The 13,604-nt window shown below is 44.6% G+C and overlaps 1 protein-coding gene across 1 annotated transcript in view; it reads right to left on the bottom strand.

Moving 5' to 3' along the window:
• nlgn4xa (neuroligin 4 X-linked a) overlaps positions 1 to 13,604 on the bottom strand; it is a 112,113-nt gene that overhangs the window by 15,474 nt on the left and 83,035 nt on the right. Inside the window, exons 4-5 of the mRNA XM_056431653.1 lie at positions 5,707 to 5,892; positions 1,414 to 2,203 (exon numbers count right to left, since the gene is read on the bottom strand). Of these exons, the coding sequence (XP_056287628.1) occupies positions 1,414 to 2,203; positions 5,707 to 5,892 (976 nt within the window). The remainder of the gene's footprint in view (positions 1 to 1,413; positions 2,204 to 5,706; positions 5,893 to 13,604) is intronic.

The following is a 13,604-nucleotide window of genomic DNA, read 5'->3' as shown; positions in this document are numbered from 1 at the left end:
GGTTGATATTTAGTGCCAGTGAGTGATAATCATTATTTTGTATTATTTTGTAATGCCACAATATGGGACTTCCCCTTCATTTCAATGTGACCCACTAGCTAACGGTGTGACCCACTGGCTAACGGTGTGACCCACTGGTTAACAGACCTCGTCCTGTAATGATGACCCACAACTGGAGGACATGCTGTGCTAGTTGAATCAATACATTTACAATGTCCCATATAATGACTGAACAATTATGTGAAAGATAAGCTCACATTTTATATGAAGCGTTGCGTCATTTGAAGCTACCCCCCCCCCCCCCCCCCCCTCGAAGGTATCAGCTGGATGGGACGGAGGGGGTGAATGCTGCAGCCGCTGAAGCTGATCAAGACTGCGTCATATTTATTCAACTCAAAGTGAGTTTTCAGGATCACTGGGCTGCAAACACCCGATGCATAATCTCCAGGTGCATGAAACAAAACAAAAAAAACGTGATCCAAATATAAACAACGTGCCGATCCTTATCGAATCCAGAGCAGCCGCATCACCAGGGGAGGATCCCACTTGTTTTATTAACCTCCATTTGATCTCCTCGACTCATTAATTATTAATACACTCATTATAACAGAACCCCTGTTGATACCCCACTCCAAATCCATCTTTGGAGTATAAGGAATGTAATCACTGTCGGGGTTAGAGGTCATTAAAGTGTTTATGATGTAAACTAGTTGGTGTGCACTCCAAGGATCTGGTGGGTGGAAGTTTGTATTCAGCCAATCAGTGAGCTGTTTAGCTATAGCCGACGCCTCTTTTCTTTCTTTTTAAGATAAAGCTTACAAATCAAAGAAACGAGTCACATGCAAGAGATGTTCTGAACTGCTTGTGGGAGATATGTTTATGTCTAGAGGGAGTATTGCTGTATGTTCAGGTATGATTGTGTTTAAAAAAACGGTCATTACAATGACAATGATTCGTAAGTTTAATAACTGCATTCGGATAATATTAAGAAGGGAAAACCAATGAGTGGGTAAATGAATCGATAGTAGGGCGTGAGAAGTTTATTCTAGAGTGAATTTGACCCCATCGCTTGTGTAATGTTACTTTGCTGCCAGATTTTTTTATTATTAAATGAAGCTTGTTTGATTCATTCAGTCACACAATACAGCAGATCTGACTTTACTTTCAAACACTGTAATCTCCATGGATTTATGGATGAATACATTGACAACAGTCTCACTTTTGAGACCAAAGACACATGAAAATGTGTTCAGAATAAAGATTACTTGGAAGCAGATGATGGTCGTTTACTCTCAACGGACAGTGTTCAGAGTCAGTTGGATTCCAGCAATGGTGTGGTGACTCCCGGAGGAAGGGTGTGAGGTTTTAGACAAAAATTTATGGAATGGCGTCAAAACTCCAGAAAACACTCACCCTGTTTTAGCGAAGTTGGTCCAGTAGGTCATGACCACGGCGCTCAGCATCACGTCGTTCTTGGAGAAGTTGCAGTTGAAGAGATCCGTGGGTCCGATCATGGGGATCCCAAAGACGTACGGCACCTCGTCGCCGTGAGCCGAATCGGCCCAGCTGGGCTTCATATCACTCTGGCAGTGGTGGTAAAACGCATAGAAGTAGGTGGGCGAGCCGTACTGGGCGTGGAGGTCCGCCGTGGCCACTGCCGGCGCCACCCACTGGTGGTCGGTGAACAGAGCCACCAGGGTCTTGCGACGAGTCTCTGGGTTGTCCTTGTCCGCCCAGTCCGTGTACATGAATTTGATGGTCTCGCGCAGAGTGTCCTTACCCTCCGGGTATCCGTACAGATGGTCCACGAAATCCGACACGGCGAAGTCGAAATCATTGGCGGACACCCCGTCCTCGCTGTCTACGATGCCCTCCACGAACTTAAAGCCCTCGCCCTGATTGACCCCGAGCATGATGTCGTAGTTGAGGAACTCCCCTTGCTCCATGAGGATCTGGGGATCGTCCGGTATGACGTCGCCGTCGATCACGGGCCCGAAGGCGATGTGGTACTTGGCGGGCATGATGTACTGCTCGATCAGCTCCTTGTAGTTCTTGTTCTGCAGGCACTCCACCAGGTCGATGGTGTCCAGCATGTTGCAGCCCACCTTCTCGGCCAGGACTCGCGTGTACTTGGCCGGCTGGTAGTTGACCGCCCAGCTGGACAAGGCCGTGCCGCTCTGGATGATCGCCTTCTGGAACAGATCTGAGACCGGGAGGGGCTGGTGTTAGTAGAGCATATGAACCAAAGCATGGGAATGGGAATGTACTTGGAAGAAGGTACATAAAGAAGGTTTTTTGGGTTATTATAAATGACACCTCAAAGGGGTGTGGCTTGTGTTGGATTGGCAGCTGAGGGAACCAGAGGCCACGTGAACACAGTCATGCTGTAGTTTTACAAGCAATTGGCAGACATAGTTTTGTTTGCAAGAGTAAAGATCTAAAGTGACACATTTGACATTTGCAGGTATGTTTTTTTTTTGCTATTTAATGCGGTATATCTGACTATCTAATTAGAGGAAGTATCCTGCCAAGGGATGGCAGCGGTGCCCTTTTCCTTGGCGGACGTGTCAGGTTCTTGTCTGGCTGTTTGTCAGTGCGGACGCCTGCTGTATGCAAATTGTACAAATTACTTTAAGCCGTATAGAAACAAGACTAACGGCAACCAGTTAATAAAAAGGGACAAGGTATAATCATGAAATTGTTCTGTTCTTTAAATCTTTAAATATTACAACACACAATTCTTAAGCTCTTCCCCACCTGTCACACCGGCATAAAAAACATGTCAAGGCAAAAAGAAGAGTGAGTCAGAATATTACATCTTTGTGTCCCTAATGAACAGCCCCACGGCACAAGAGATATGTGCTGTGTGTGTGTGTGTGTGTGTGTGTGTGTGTGTGTGGCAACAATACCGTGGGCATATTTCACATCCTGGAATATTGGTAGCACGGCTTCACAGACTGCCAATCAGCAAGTAGGCCACAATGCACTAGGAGAGCTGGATTTGTGTCTTGTTGTTGTTGTTGTTGTTCTATTTATATTCATGTGGCTGTGACTCAATGAGGCCAACTTGAAAAAGTGTGCTTGGAGCATCACAGCAGACGGTTCCCACAAGGCCTGGTTAGCTTTTACTGCTGTTAGTCTAATGTGGAAGATCAGTTTAAACTTAGTCAAACATGAACGACACAAGAGTGCCTGAGAGCGCCGCTCCGGTTTACACCGGAGAACCGTCAAAAAGAATCCGGATCCCAGAGAGTTCTCTGCGTGTTTGAGATTGATTCCTATCAGAACTCGAGGACTTTAATCTAAATGTAAAGTAAGACTTTTATATTCCCTGGAGTCCACCGTGAAGACAAATGAAACGGACCTTATAACTGCAACAAGCAAGGCGAGATAATAAAGGTTGATTTTGTGGGAAGGTGCATTTTTCATTTAATTTTCCCTCTGTTAGTCACACAGAGGCGAGAATGGCCACAACAGCTCCGAGGTCCAATCCTCCAATCCTCTTTTGTTTCTGACAGATGGGTCGGGTGATGTGTTCCATCTGCAACTAATCATGTGTGAAAGCCAGAAAGAGAGCAACACCTTTGTATACTCTTCTTTTTTAAATGACCATTAATAATACATTTAATAAAGATGCAAATGCGGCATAATAATTCAGAATCCACCCATCACCACATCTAATGCTATCAGACTAGCATGCACACTTGAGAGGACACGTACTTTATGTCTCCGGTGATGTCATGAGTCATGTGAGGGCTATTTTAAGAACTGATTCATGCTACTGAAGTGATGTTCTCTGTGTTTATGCCGTGTTTAATGAAGCTGAGCGGAGTTCATTCAGGAATACTTTGTTCTTATTCTTGTTTCTTCCTGTTTACTGAAACCATCCGGATTTTAACATGATTTCCATGAGCCAATCAAATTGTTGCCGTGCAACTCTTTTATATTGTTCTCCTCTCCTCCGCTGTTTTAAATCATAATCCAAATGGGCTCGCGTATTTCATATTCTGCATGCTGCTGCTGCAATGCTGCTCGTGTTAAATCGATTGCTCAGTCCACTTTGGATTTAGAAAATAAATATATGTAAAAAAAACTCATGCAAAGGGAATCAGATCATTGGAATATATCTCGAGTTGCAAAATTGTGTCTGTTTGCCGAGTAGTGTGAGAGGGTGAGTAGTGTGAGAGGGTGCGCAGTGTGAGAGGGTGAGTGGTGTGAGAGGGTGAGTAGTGTGGGAGGGTGAATAGTGTGAGAGGGTGAGTAGTGTGAGAGGGTGAGTAATGTGAGAGGGTGAGTAGTGTGAGAGGGTGAGTAGTGAGAGAGGGTGAGTGGTGTGAGAGGGTGAGTAGTGTGAGAGGGTGAGTAATGTGAGAGGGTGAGTAGTGTGAGAGGGTGAGTAATGTGAGAGGGTGAGTAGTGTGAGAGGGTGAGTAATGTGAGAGGGTGAGTAATGTGAGAGGGTGAGTAGTGTGGGAGGGTGAGTAATGTGAGAGGGTGAGTAATGTGAGAGGGTGAGTGGTGGAGGGTGAGTAATGTGAGAGGTGAGTAATGTGAGAGGGTGAGTAGAGGGTGAGTAGTGAGAGGGTGAGTGGAGAGGGTGAGTAGTGTGAGAGGGTGAGAGGGTGAGTAGTGAGAGGGTGAGTGTGAGAGGTGAGGGGTGAGTGTGAGAGGGTGAGTGGTGTGAGAGGGTGAGTGGTGTGAGAGGGTGAGCAGTGGAGGGTGAGAGTGAGGGGTGAGTAATGTGAGAGGGTGAGTAGTGTGAGAGGGTGAGTAGTGAGAGGGTGAGTAGGTGAGTGGTGGGTGAGAGGGTGAGCAGTGTGAGAGGGTGAGTAGTGTGAGAGGGTGAGTGGTGAGGGAGAGGTGAGGTGAGTAGTGAGGGTGAGTAGTGTGAGAGGTGAGTAGTGTGAGAGGGTGAGTGAGAGTGTGAGAGGGTGAGTGGTGTGAGAGGGTGAGTGGTGTGAGAGGTGAGGTGAGGTGTGAGAGGGTGAGTAGTGAGAGGGTGAGTAATGTGAGAGGGTGAGTAGTGTGGGAGGGTGAGTAGTGTGAGAGGGTGAGTAGTGAGAGAGGGTGAGTGGTGTGAGAGGGTGAGTGGTGTGAGAGGGTGAGTAGTGTGAGAGGGTGAGTAATGTGAGAGGGTGAGTAGTGTGAGAGGGTGAGTAATGAGAGGGTGAGTAGTGTGAGGGTGAGTAGTGTGAGAGGAGAGGGTGAGTAATGTGAGCGGGTGAGCAGTGTGAGAGGGTGAGTAGTGTGAGAGGGTGAGTAGTGTGAGAGGGTGAGTAGTGTGAGAGGGTGAGTAATGTGAGAGGGTGAGTAGTGTGGGAGGGTGAGTAGTATGAGAGGGTGAGTAGTGTGAGAGGGTGAGTAATGTGAGAGGGTGAGCAGTGTGAGAGGGTGAGCAGTGTGAGAGGGTGAGTAATGTGAGAGGGTGAGTAGTGTGGGAGGGTGAGTAGTATGAGAGGGTGAGCAGTGTGAGAGGGTGAGTAATGTGAGAGGGTGAGTAATGTGGGAGGGTGAGTAGAATGAGAGGGTGAGTAGTGTGAGAGGGTGAGTAATGTGGGAGGGTGAGTAGTGTGAGAGGGTGAGTGGTGTGAGAGGGTGAGTAATGTGAGAGGGTGAGTAGTGAGAGGGTGAGTAGTGTGAGAGGGTGAGCAGTGATAGAGGGTGAGTAGTGAGAGAGGGTGAGTAGTGATAGAGGGTGAGCAGTACCTTCTGAGTAGTGAGAGAGGGTGAGCAGGCAGACGCAGGACGCCCCGGCCCCTGACCCAAAGATGGTGACCCTCTTGGGGTCTCCCTTGAAGGCCGGGATGTTCTCCTTGATCCACCGGAGGGCCTGGATCTGGTCCAGCAGGCCGTAGTTGCCCTTGGCCGCCTGGTCTCCGGTGCTCAGGAACCCTGGGAGGAAAGAATGAACACTTTACTTTGAAAGACCTTCGACAATATTAACCACCTTTACAGAGAGCGGCACATTGGGGAACTGGAAGGAACTGGAAGGAAATGAAAGGAAATGAAAGGAAATGGAAGGAAATGGAAGGAAATGGAAGGACTCTCGTTGGAATTCATCCGGCGGGTCTCCCGTACTTCATGAACACAACACTGATATTCAGTTTGAGGTCTGTCCAATACAAAGTGACGTCACATGCACGTTAATAACACTTGTGACACATCTTCTTCCTCAGTGCCGCACCGCTCCGTCGTCGTCCCAACACTTTGAGAAACACGTCTGGCTGACGTGTTCCTTCGTTACCAAGGATACCGTTCATTTTGACTAGATTCCACGGACACCAGGTAACTGCTGGTCTGCGGTAATAACGAGCCTCTTTTATGAATGTCATTCATGTTCATGAGCCGCTATGATTTCAGTATGACCCGTGGACAGAGCATCCTGTGCAGCTGCTGCACTTCCTGTTCAGACACCATCATTATTTCATATGAATAAATTCTTCCTACCATCTATAATCCGTGCACATTAAAACCCTGGACAATAACACGATGATTCCTATTCGTCAGTCTGCTGCAGTCAAGTCTTCCTCCCGTGGCTCCAGAAGGGCTCGGCCAATGGGGAGCCCTCTGAGCCCGGTGCCAGACCGACCGGCCTGGCGGAGGGGTCCACGTCCAAAACTTGTTGACAAACGAGCAAAATGTGCCTAAACCCATTAAGTGTCTTACTAAATGCTGCCGCGGGGGTTGGGTGTGTGTGTGTGTGGGGGTCTGGTGGCTCTTCTCCTGCCAGGGCTGTGAGCCCAGGAGCCAGAAGCCTGGCAGAGACCGCCTGCCTCTGCTGGTGGACCAGGACCGAGGCAGAGTGAAGGACCAATGGGATGACAGCTGCTGGTTAAGAAAGGGGGCTGGGAGGGGGGGGGGGTTGTTTGATACAGAATAGATTTGGTTTGTCATGGTGAGGTGGAGAGGATGAAGAGGAGGAGAGGAGGAAGAGAAAAGGAAGAGAAAAGGAGAAGAGGAGAGGAGGAGGAGAGGAGGAAGGATTACAATGACTCTGGCATTCTCATAGGGAGACCCCGGGCCCTGTAGGAAAACCATGGACGGGCCCTGTAGGAAAACCATGGGCCCTGTAAGAAGACCAGAGGCCCTGATCCCCATCTCACTCCTCAGTCTCCCCTCTGATCTCTCCCCTCAAAAGGAGCCGAGGAGAGAGTAAAGGAGCCGAGGACCTCCCCTCAGTTTATGAGTGTTGCTTTGATGGGGGGGAGGGGCTAGTGAAGGTCAAGTCCAGAGGGTCACGACCAAACAGCTTGAACAAGACCGCGGCTCGAGGTCCAATGTGAGGTCATACTAATTAATTTAAAAAAAATCTATTTTAAAAGGAGCAGTGACTGAAAGATGATATATTTTTAATAATCAGCCTGATGTAGTCCAAAAAAATAAAGCCCCTCCCCTTTTTTCTCTAATAATCTAATAACCCTTTCCTGACTTTTCTAAATTTTGACTCTCAATATTTGTGAAAACTTTCAAAATACAACACTTCCTCTGGTAATTATTCACAGAAGTGTTGACCGATCAGAACAATCATCACATAAAGCATATTTCATTTGTTTTGCTGCACCAACTGAAGAAGGATTCGACTTCTCGTCTTCAGGGACTCAGCTATTGGACGGTTAGCATCACATGACGTAATATGTTCATTTTATCAATGGTAGACCAAAACCACAGCGTCTCTCCTCAGAGCTCGACCACACAGGACGAGACCTCAGCACATCTGGCTGTGTGATGCTTCAGTTATATCTTTATAAAATGGAATAAATCATCTTCTCTTGTGAGTCTCCAGAAAGCAAAATCATGATTTTTATTTTATTGATTGACAAGTATTCCCCCCTCATATACACTACCGTTCAAAAGTTTGGGGTCACCCAGACAATTTCGTGTCTTCCATGAAAACTCACACTTTTATTTATCAAATGAATTGAACATTTCATAGAACATATAGTCAAGACATTGACAAGGTTAGAAATAATGATTACTATTTGAAGTATTAATTTTGTTCTTTAAACTTCAAGCTCAAAGGAAGGCCAGTTGTATCGCTTATATCACCAGCATAACTGTTTTCAGCTGTGCTAACATAATTGCACAAGGGTTTTCTATCAGACATTAGTCTTCTAAGGCGATAACACAATGTACCATTAGAACACTGGAGTGATAGTTGATGAAATGGGCCTCTATACACCTCTGGAGACATTTCATTAGAAACCAGACGTTTCCACCTAGAATATTCATTTACCACATTAACAATGTATAGAGGGTATTTTTGATTAATGTAATCTTTATTGAAAAAACAGTGCTTTTCTTTGAAAAATAAAGACATTTCTAAGTGACCCCAAACTTTTGAACGGTAGTGTAGACTCCACACAGCATGAAAGTTCAGGAGCTTCTCACAGTTGAAAATTGTGCAATAATCACATTTTGATTGCAATCGAAATGTGTCCGGTTGGAATTGGTGTAAAAAGGAATGTGAATCTGTCAGTGAAGCTCCAATAAACTTAGTATTGTATAATAATAATAGCGAAAATCATACATTGTCAACATCAGAGCTTCGTTCGTCCAAACTCGACTGGATGGAGATCAGACTGGGATCAAATGGAACACGTTGACGGAACACAAGGTCAGCTGACTTCATGAGTTCATGAGGAACACAAGGTCAGCTGACATCATGAGTTCATGAGCCCAGTCTCATTTTTTCCCCATCCTCATGAACACGTGTGGACAAAACGGAAAAGGTTCTCTTCGCCCCCCGAAGCCCCAGAAAACGATCTCAACGCCGCCATTCATGTTCACCAACGCGCTGCACTTTGGTCTCGCTGTGCCTTTAAGAGGCAGATAATCACCACTTTAATGGGACGATGTTGACTTGTTTAGCGTGACTGTGAACAGTGACTTACTGGCTGTAGCGACGCAAGCTGAGGGCATTAATGCTGAGCTCCTCATTCTGCTCACTGAGGGATACAGACTCATGAAGTCATGTTCAATAAACAATACCATACTTATGATGTATCAGGACTGATATTCTCTCATATAAAATAAACTGAATTGAATTGCATGAAGCATCTATATATACATATATATATACATATATATATATATATGTATATATATATGTAAAGTGGGAGGTGTCCCTGCGGTTTCCTCCCCATCTTCTCAGGTGAAAGAGTTTCTTCTCGTCATTTCAATTCTGTGTGATAATCTCCGTCAGTGACGTAGCCACGGTGACGGTCATTTAACCGCGTCTCTCCCGTAGAAAAACTGTCAGCTGAAGTTCTGTGAACATTGCAGTGAATTATTGGACTCATGCATCGTGGAAAGATGTTGAACCCGGTTCAACGCTTGCACTCTATTAAAAGCGTTCTGCTTTCTCGGTCCGAAGAAAAGAAAAGTGCTCGACAAGGACAGTCCATTGCCTGCTGTTGTTGTTGTTGTTGTTGTTGTTAACCATGTCCAAACCAGCTATACATTCACCTCTTCTTGAAAGGTAATGCTGTTGTGTTTAGTGTTTCAATTTTAATTCAAATGATCTTCTCTATGAATGTTATCTCCTGACACGAGTTTAAAAGCAGCATCCTTTTATTTAGGATACACTGAGCACCTCTCTCCTCTCCTCTCTCCTTATGGACGTTTAGGATACACTGAGCACCTCTCCTCTCCTCTCTCCTTATGGACGTTTAGGATACACTGAGCACCTCTCTCCTCTCCTCTCTCCTTATGGACGCTTAGGATACACTGAGCTCCTCTCTCCTCTCCTCTCTCCTTATGGACGCTTAGGATACACTGAGCTCCTCTCTCCTCTCTCCTTATGGACGCTTAGGATACACTGAGCTCCTCTCTCCTCTCTCCTTATGGACGCTTAGGATACACTGAGCCCCTCTCCTCTCTCTCCTTATGGACGCTTAGGATACACTGAGCACCTCTCTTCTATCCTCTCTCTCCTTATGGATGCTTAGGATACACTGAGCACCTCTCTCCTCTCTCCTTATGGACGCTTAGGATACACTGAGCTCCTCTCCTCTCCTCTCTCCTTATGGACACTTAGGATACACTGAGCTCCTCTCTCCTCTCTCCTTATGGACGCTTAGGATACACTGAGCACCTCTCTCCTCTCCTCTCTCCTTATGGACGTTTAGGATACACTGAGCACCTCTCCTCTCCTCTCTCCTTATGGACACTTAGGATACACTGAGCCCTCTCTCCTCCTCTCTCCTTATGGACACTTAGGATACACTGAGCACCTCTCTCCTCTCCTCTCTCCTTATGGACACTTAGGATACACTGAGCACCTCTCTCCTCTCCTCTCTCCTTATGGACACTTAGGATACACTGAGCACCTCTCTCCTCTCCTCTCTCCTTATGGACACTTAGGATACACTGAGCACCTCTCTCCTCTCTCCTTATGGACACTTAGGATACACTGAGCTCCTCTCTCCTCTCTCCTTATGGACACTTAGGATACACTGAGCACCTCTCCTCTCCTCTTTCCTTATGGACGTTTAGGATACACTGAGCCTCTCTCCTCTCTCTCTCCTTATGGACGCTGAGGATACACTGAGCTCCTCTCCTCTCCTCTCTCCTTATGGACGCTTAGGATACACTGAGCTCTCCTCTCCTCTCTCCTTATGGACGTTTAGGATACACTGAGCTCCTCTCTCCTCTCCTCTCTCCTTATGGACGCTTAGGATACACTGAGCACCTCTCTCCTCTCCTCTCTCCTTATGGATGTTTAGGATACACTGAGCACCTCTCTCCTCTCCTCTCTCCTTATGGACCTTAAGGATACACTGAGCACCTCTCTTCTCTCTCTACTAATCGATGAATCTTCATCTCTCCATCACACATAACTCTGCTTCCTCTTTAGAGTCCTTGTGACTTCACGTCTCATCGGGTCCATTGGACCTGCTGGGTCTGAAGCCTCCTGGCTGCTAATGTCATTTGTAATATTGGGCTGTACAAAATAAACTGAATTGAATTGAATCAGCCTTTAGAGCCTATACTAGCTATAACCCTGCTCTTCATATTAGTAACACAAACAATCTGTCTCTGGACATTTCGCTTGTGATTGGCGGGTTAAGACAACAATAATGAAAAGGTTCTCCAAGGTCAGAGCAGGTATTTTGGAGCCCAACTAAGGATCTAACAATACGTCTTTGATAACAGCTTGAATGGACTCCATAAACACACCTCCTCCCACGCAGATGTTGCACGGCTTCATCGTTCGTCGGCGTTGTTTGAAGTAAATAAAATAATAAATGTGTCCAAACTGGGTCTTTGTGAGAAGTTCTGTGATGAGATACGACTCCTCTCCCCATTTCAAGTCTTCTCCTTGTTGTTTACTGGCCCACTGAGAGATGTTTGTCTCACGGCATCAAAGGAAGCTGATCTAGGGCGAGCCTGCTCATCTATACATGTATTCTGTCTGTGATGCGTGACAGCATCACAGTATCTGGTCGGAGGTACCGACCGATGAGATGGAGCTGGTCTCATGGAGACTCATTCAAGTCCTTCACTTAAAGCTCCTACTCCTACTTTCATTCTAAAGTATTTATTTAAATGAACATGTAAAGACTTCCTGACCTTTAGTCCCTGGTATGAGTCTCACTACAATGATCCTACATCACCCACAATGCGACTTTAAGCATCTTTATACTCAAATGCCAAATGCGTATTTAGGAAATGGGGAAATTAGACATAACTTCCACATTAATTAACAAGATAAATTTTTTTATAACAGCTGAGTGTTTGTCAGATTTGTTTAATACCCTACTAGTATACTTTTTCTAATATTTAGAGATGCAATAAATCAGAATAAAGATTTGTAATGAATCCAGACATGACATTTGTTTTTTCACAATATTCTAATTTTCTATATTTTATTTTGTCCTTATATTGTACTAAAAAGATTTATAACAGCTGAGTGTTTGGATTTGTTTAATACCCTACTAGTATACTTTTCATGATATTCTAATATTTAGATATTTGAGTTTTCCATCACAATATTCAAATTTTCTGAGACAGTCCTGTATATGTTTCATTTATTTTATTATCTATTATTATTATTATTATTATTATTATTATTATTATACCAGCTGTATAGACCTTGGAAAGACCATTTTGTATCAGCTTTGAAGGTTAAAAACAATCTTTGTGTTAAAATGGGCAAAACACACCCTGGATCTGTGGGTGGACGGAGATGGAATTAATATTGATCTCCTCATCTGAGTCTGGGTAAGATCACAATCAGGCTTATTTCCAAAAAATATGACAGGGAAGGAGAAATCTACGTGTGAAATATTCTGACCGTGTCCCTCAGCCTGCATTTGAATGAGCAGGTGTGAATATAATCTTTATTTGTTTATTCTAAAGAGATTTGGATGAGAGCTCCTCTAGTCATGGACACATGAATTATGGTTATGCATGGACACATGAGGTCATCCAGCCGGTTATGGTGTCTGTGTCCACTGCACTGGGATGTTTGATTTAAAGGGGCAGTCCACCCAATACATATGGTTTATCTCACCTGCAGTGCTATTCATTGTCCATACCAGTGGTTCTCAACCTTTTTTCAGTGATGTAACACCTGTGAAATATTTTCTTCCGCCAAATACCCCCCCAGTGCAAAGCATCTTTGGTTGGAAGAATAATACACAGCGCCGTGCCTTCAGTGTGCGATTTAATATGGAATATGTAACATTCCTTTTATGAAATGACACTTATATTCATTGAATGTGTTTTAACTCTAAATCTGTCCTTCTGGTCACATGACATCTATTGTTCTGTCCATCCTGGAGAGGGATCCTCCTCTGTTGCTCTCCTGAAGGGTTCTTACCTTTTTCCCCCCTGAAGGGTTATTTGGGAGTTTTTCCTGATCCGATGTGAGGTCAAAGGTCAGGGATGTCTATGTGTACAGATTGTAAAGCACTCTGAGACAAATTTGTAATTTGTGAAATTGGGCTATACAAATAAACTGAATTGAATTGAAAAAATTGAATATTTTTTGAATACCTAGCTTTAACCCTCCTTTGTCACTATGACGATGGATTCAATGTTTAACTGTTGTTTTTACTTTTTTATAACATATTTTTTTTTTTACTGAGATCAATATTGAGATAGCTAAAAATCTCCAAAAAATTAGAATTAATATAAATTATCCAAGTTAAAAGTGGAGTACTTTATGTTTGTTTGTTTGACTCAAAGAAGAACACCATTAAACACATCGAATCGGGTCAACAATTGACCAAGGCAGGAGGGTTAAATATTGAATCGGGTCAAAATGACCCGAAGGCAACACAAGGGTTAAAGGATTTTTTAATGGAAAAAAATGAATTGTAATCTCACGTACCCACTGGAGTGCCTTCAAGTACCCCTAGGGGTACACGTACCCACATTTGAGAACCACCGTTCTATGTTGTCTCCGCCCGCTCTTCATTTTAAAAAGGCACTAGAACTCTGTTGGTGGTTTCTACGTTTTAAAAACTCTCTTCTGAAACCACGACCCGGTACTTCCTGTGAGCTAAAGATGAGTTCAAACCTCTTCTTCTACTCCTTGTGGACATTATCTATATAATGATATCTTTTATATAATACGTCATCAGCCAACTGTACGGTCT

This window comes from Pseudoliparis swirei, chromosome 14 (genome assembly GCF_029220125.1).
Source record: "Pseudoliparis swirei isolate HS2019 ecotype Mariana Trench chromosome 14, NWPU_hadal_v1, whole genome shotgun sequence".
NCBI classification, from domain to species: Eukaryota; Metazoa; Chordata; class Actinopteri; order Perciformes; family Liparidae; genus Pseudoliparis; species Pseudoliparis swirei.
This window is presented reverse-complemented; position numbering and strand designations above follow the sequence as displayed.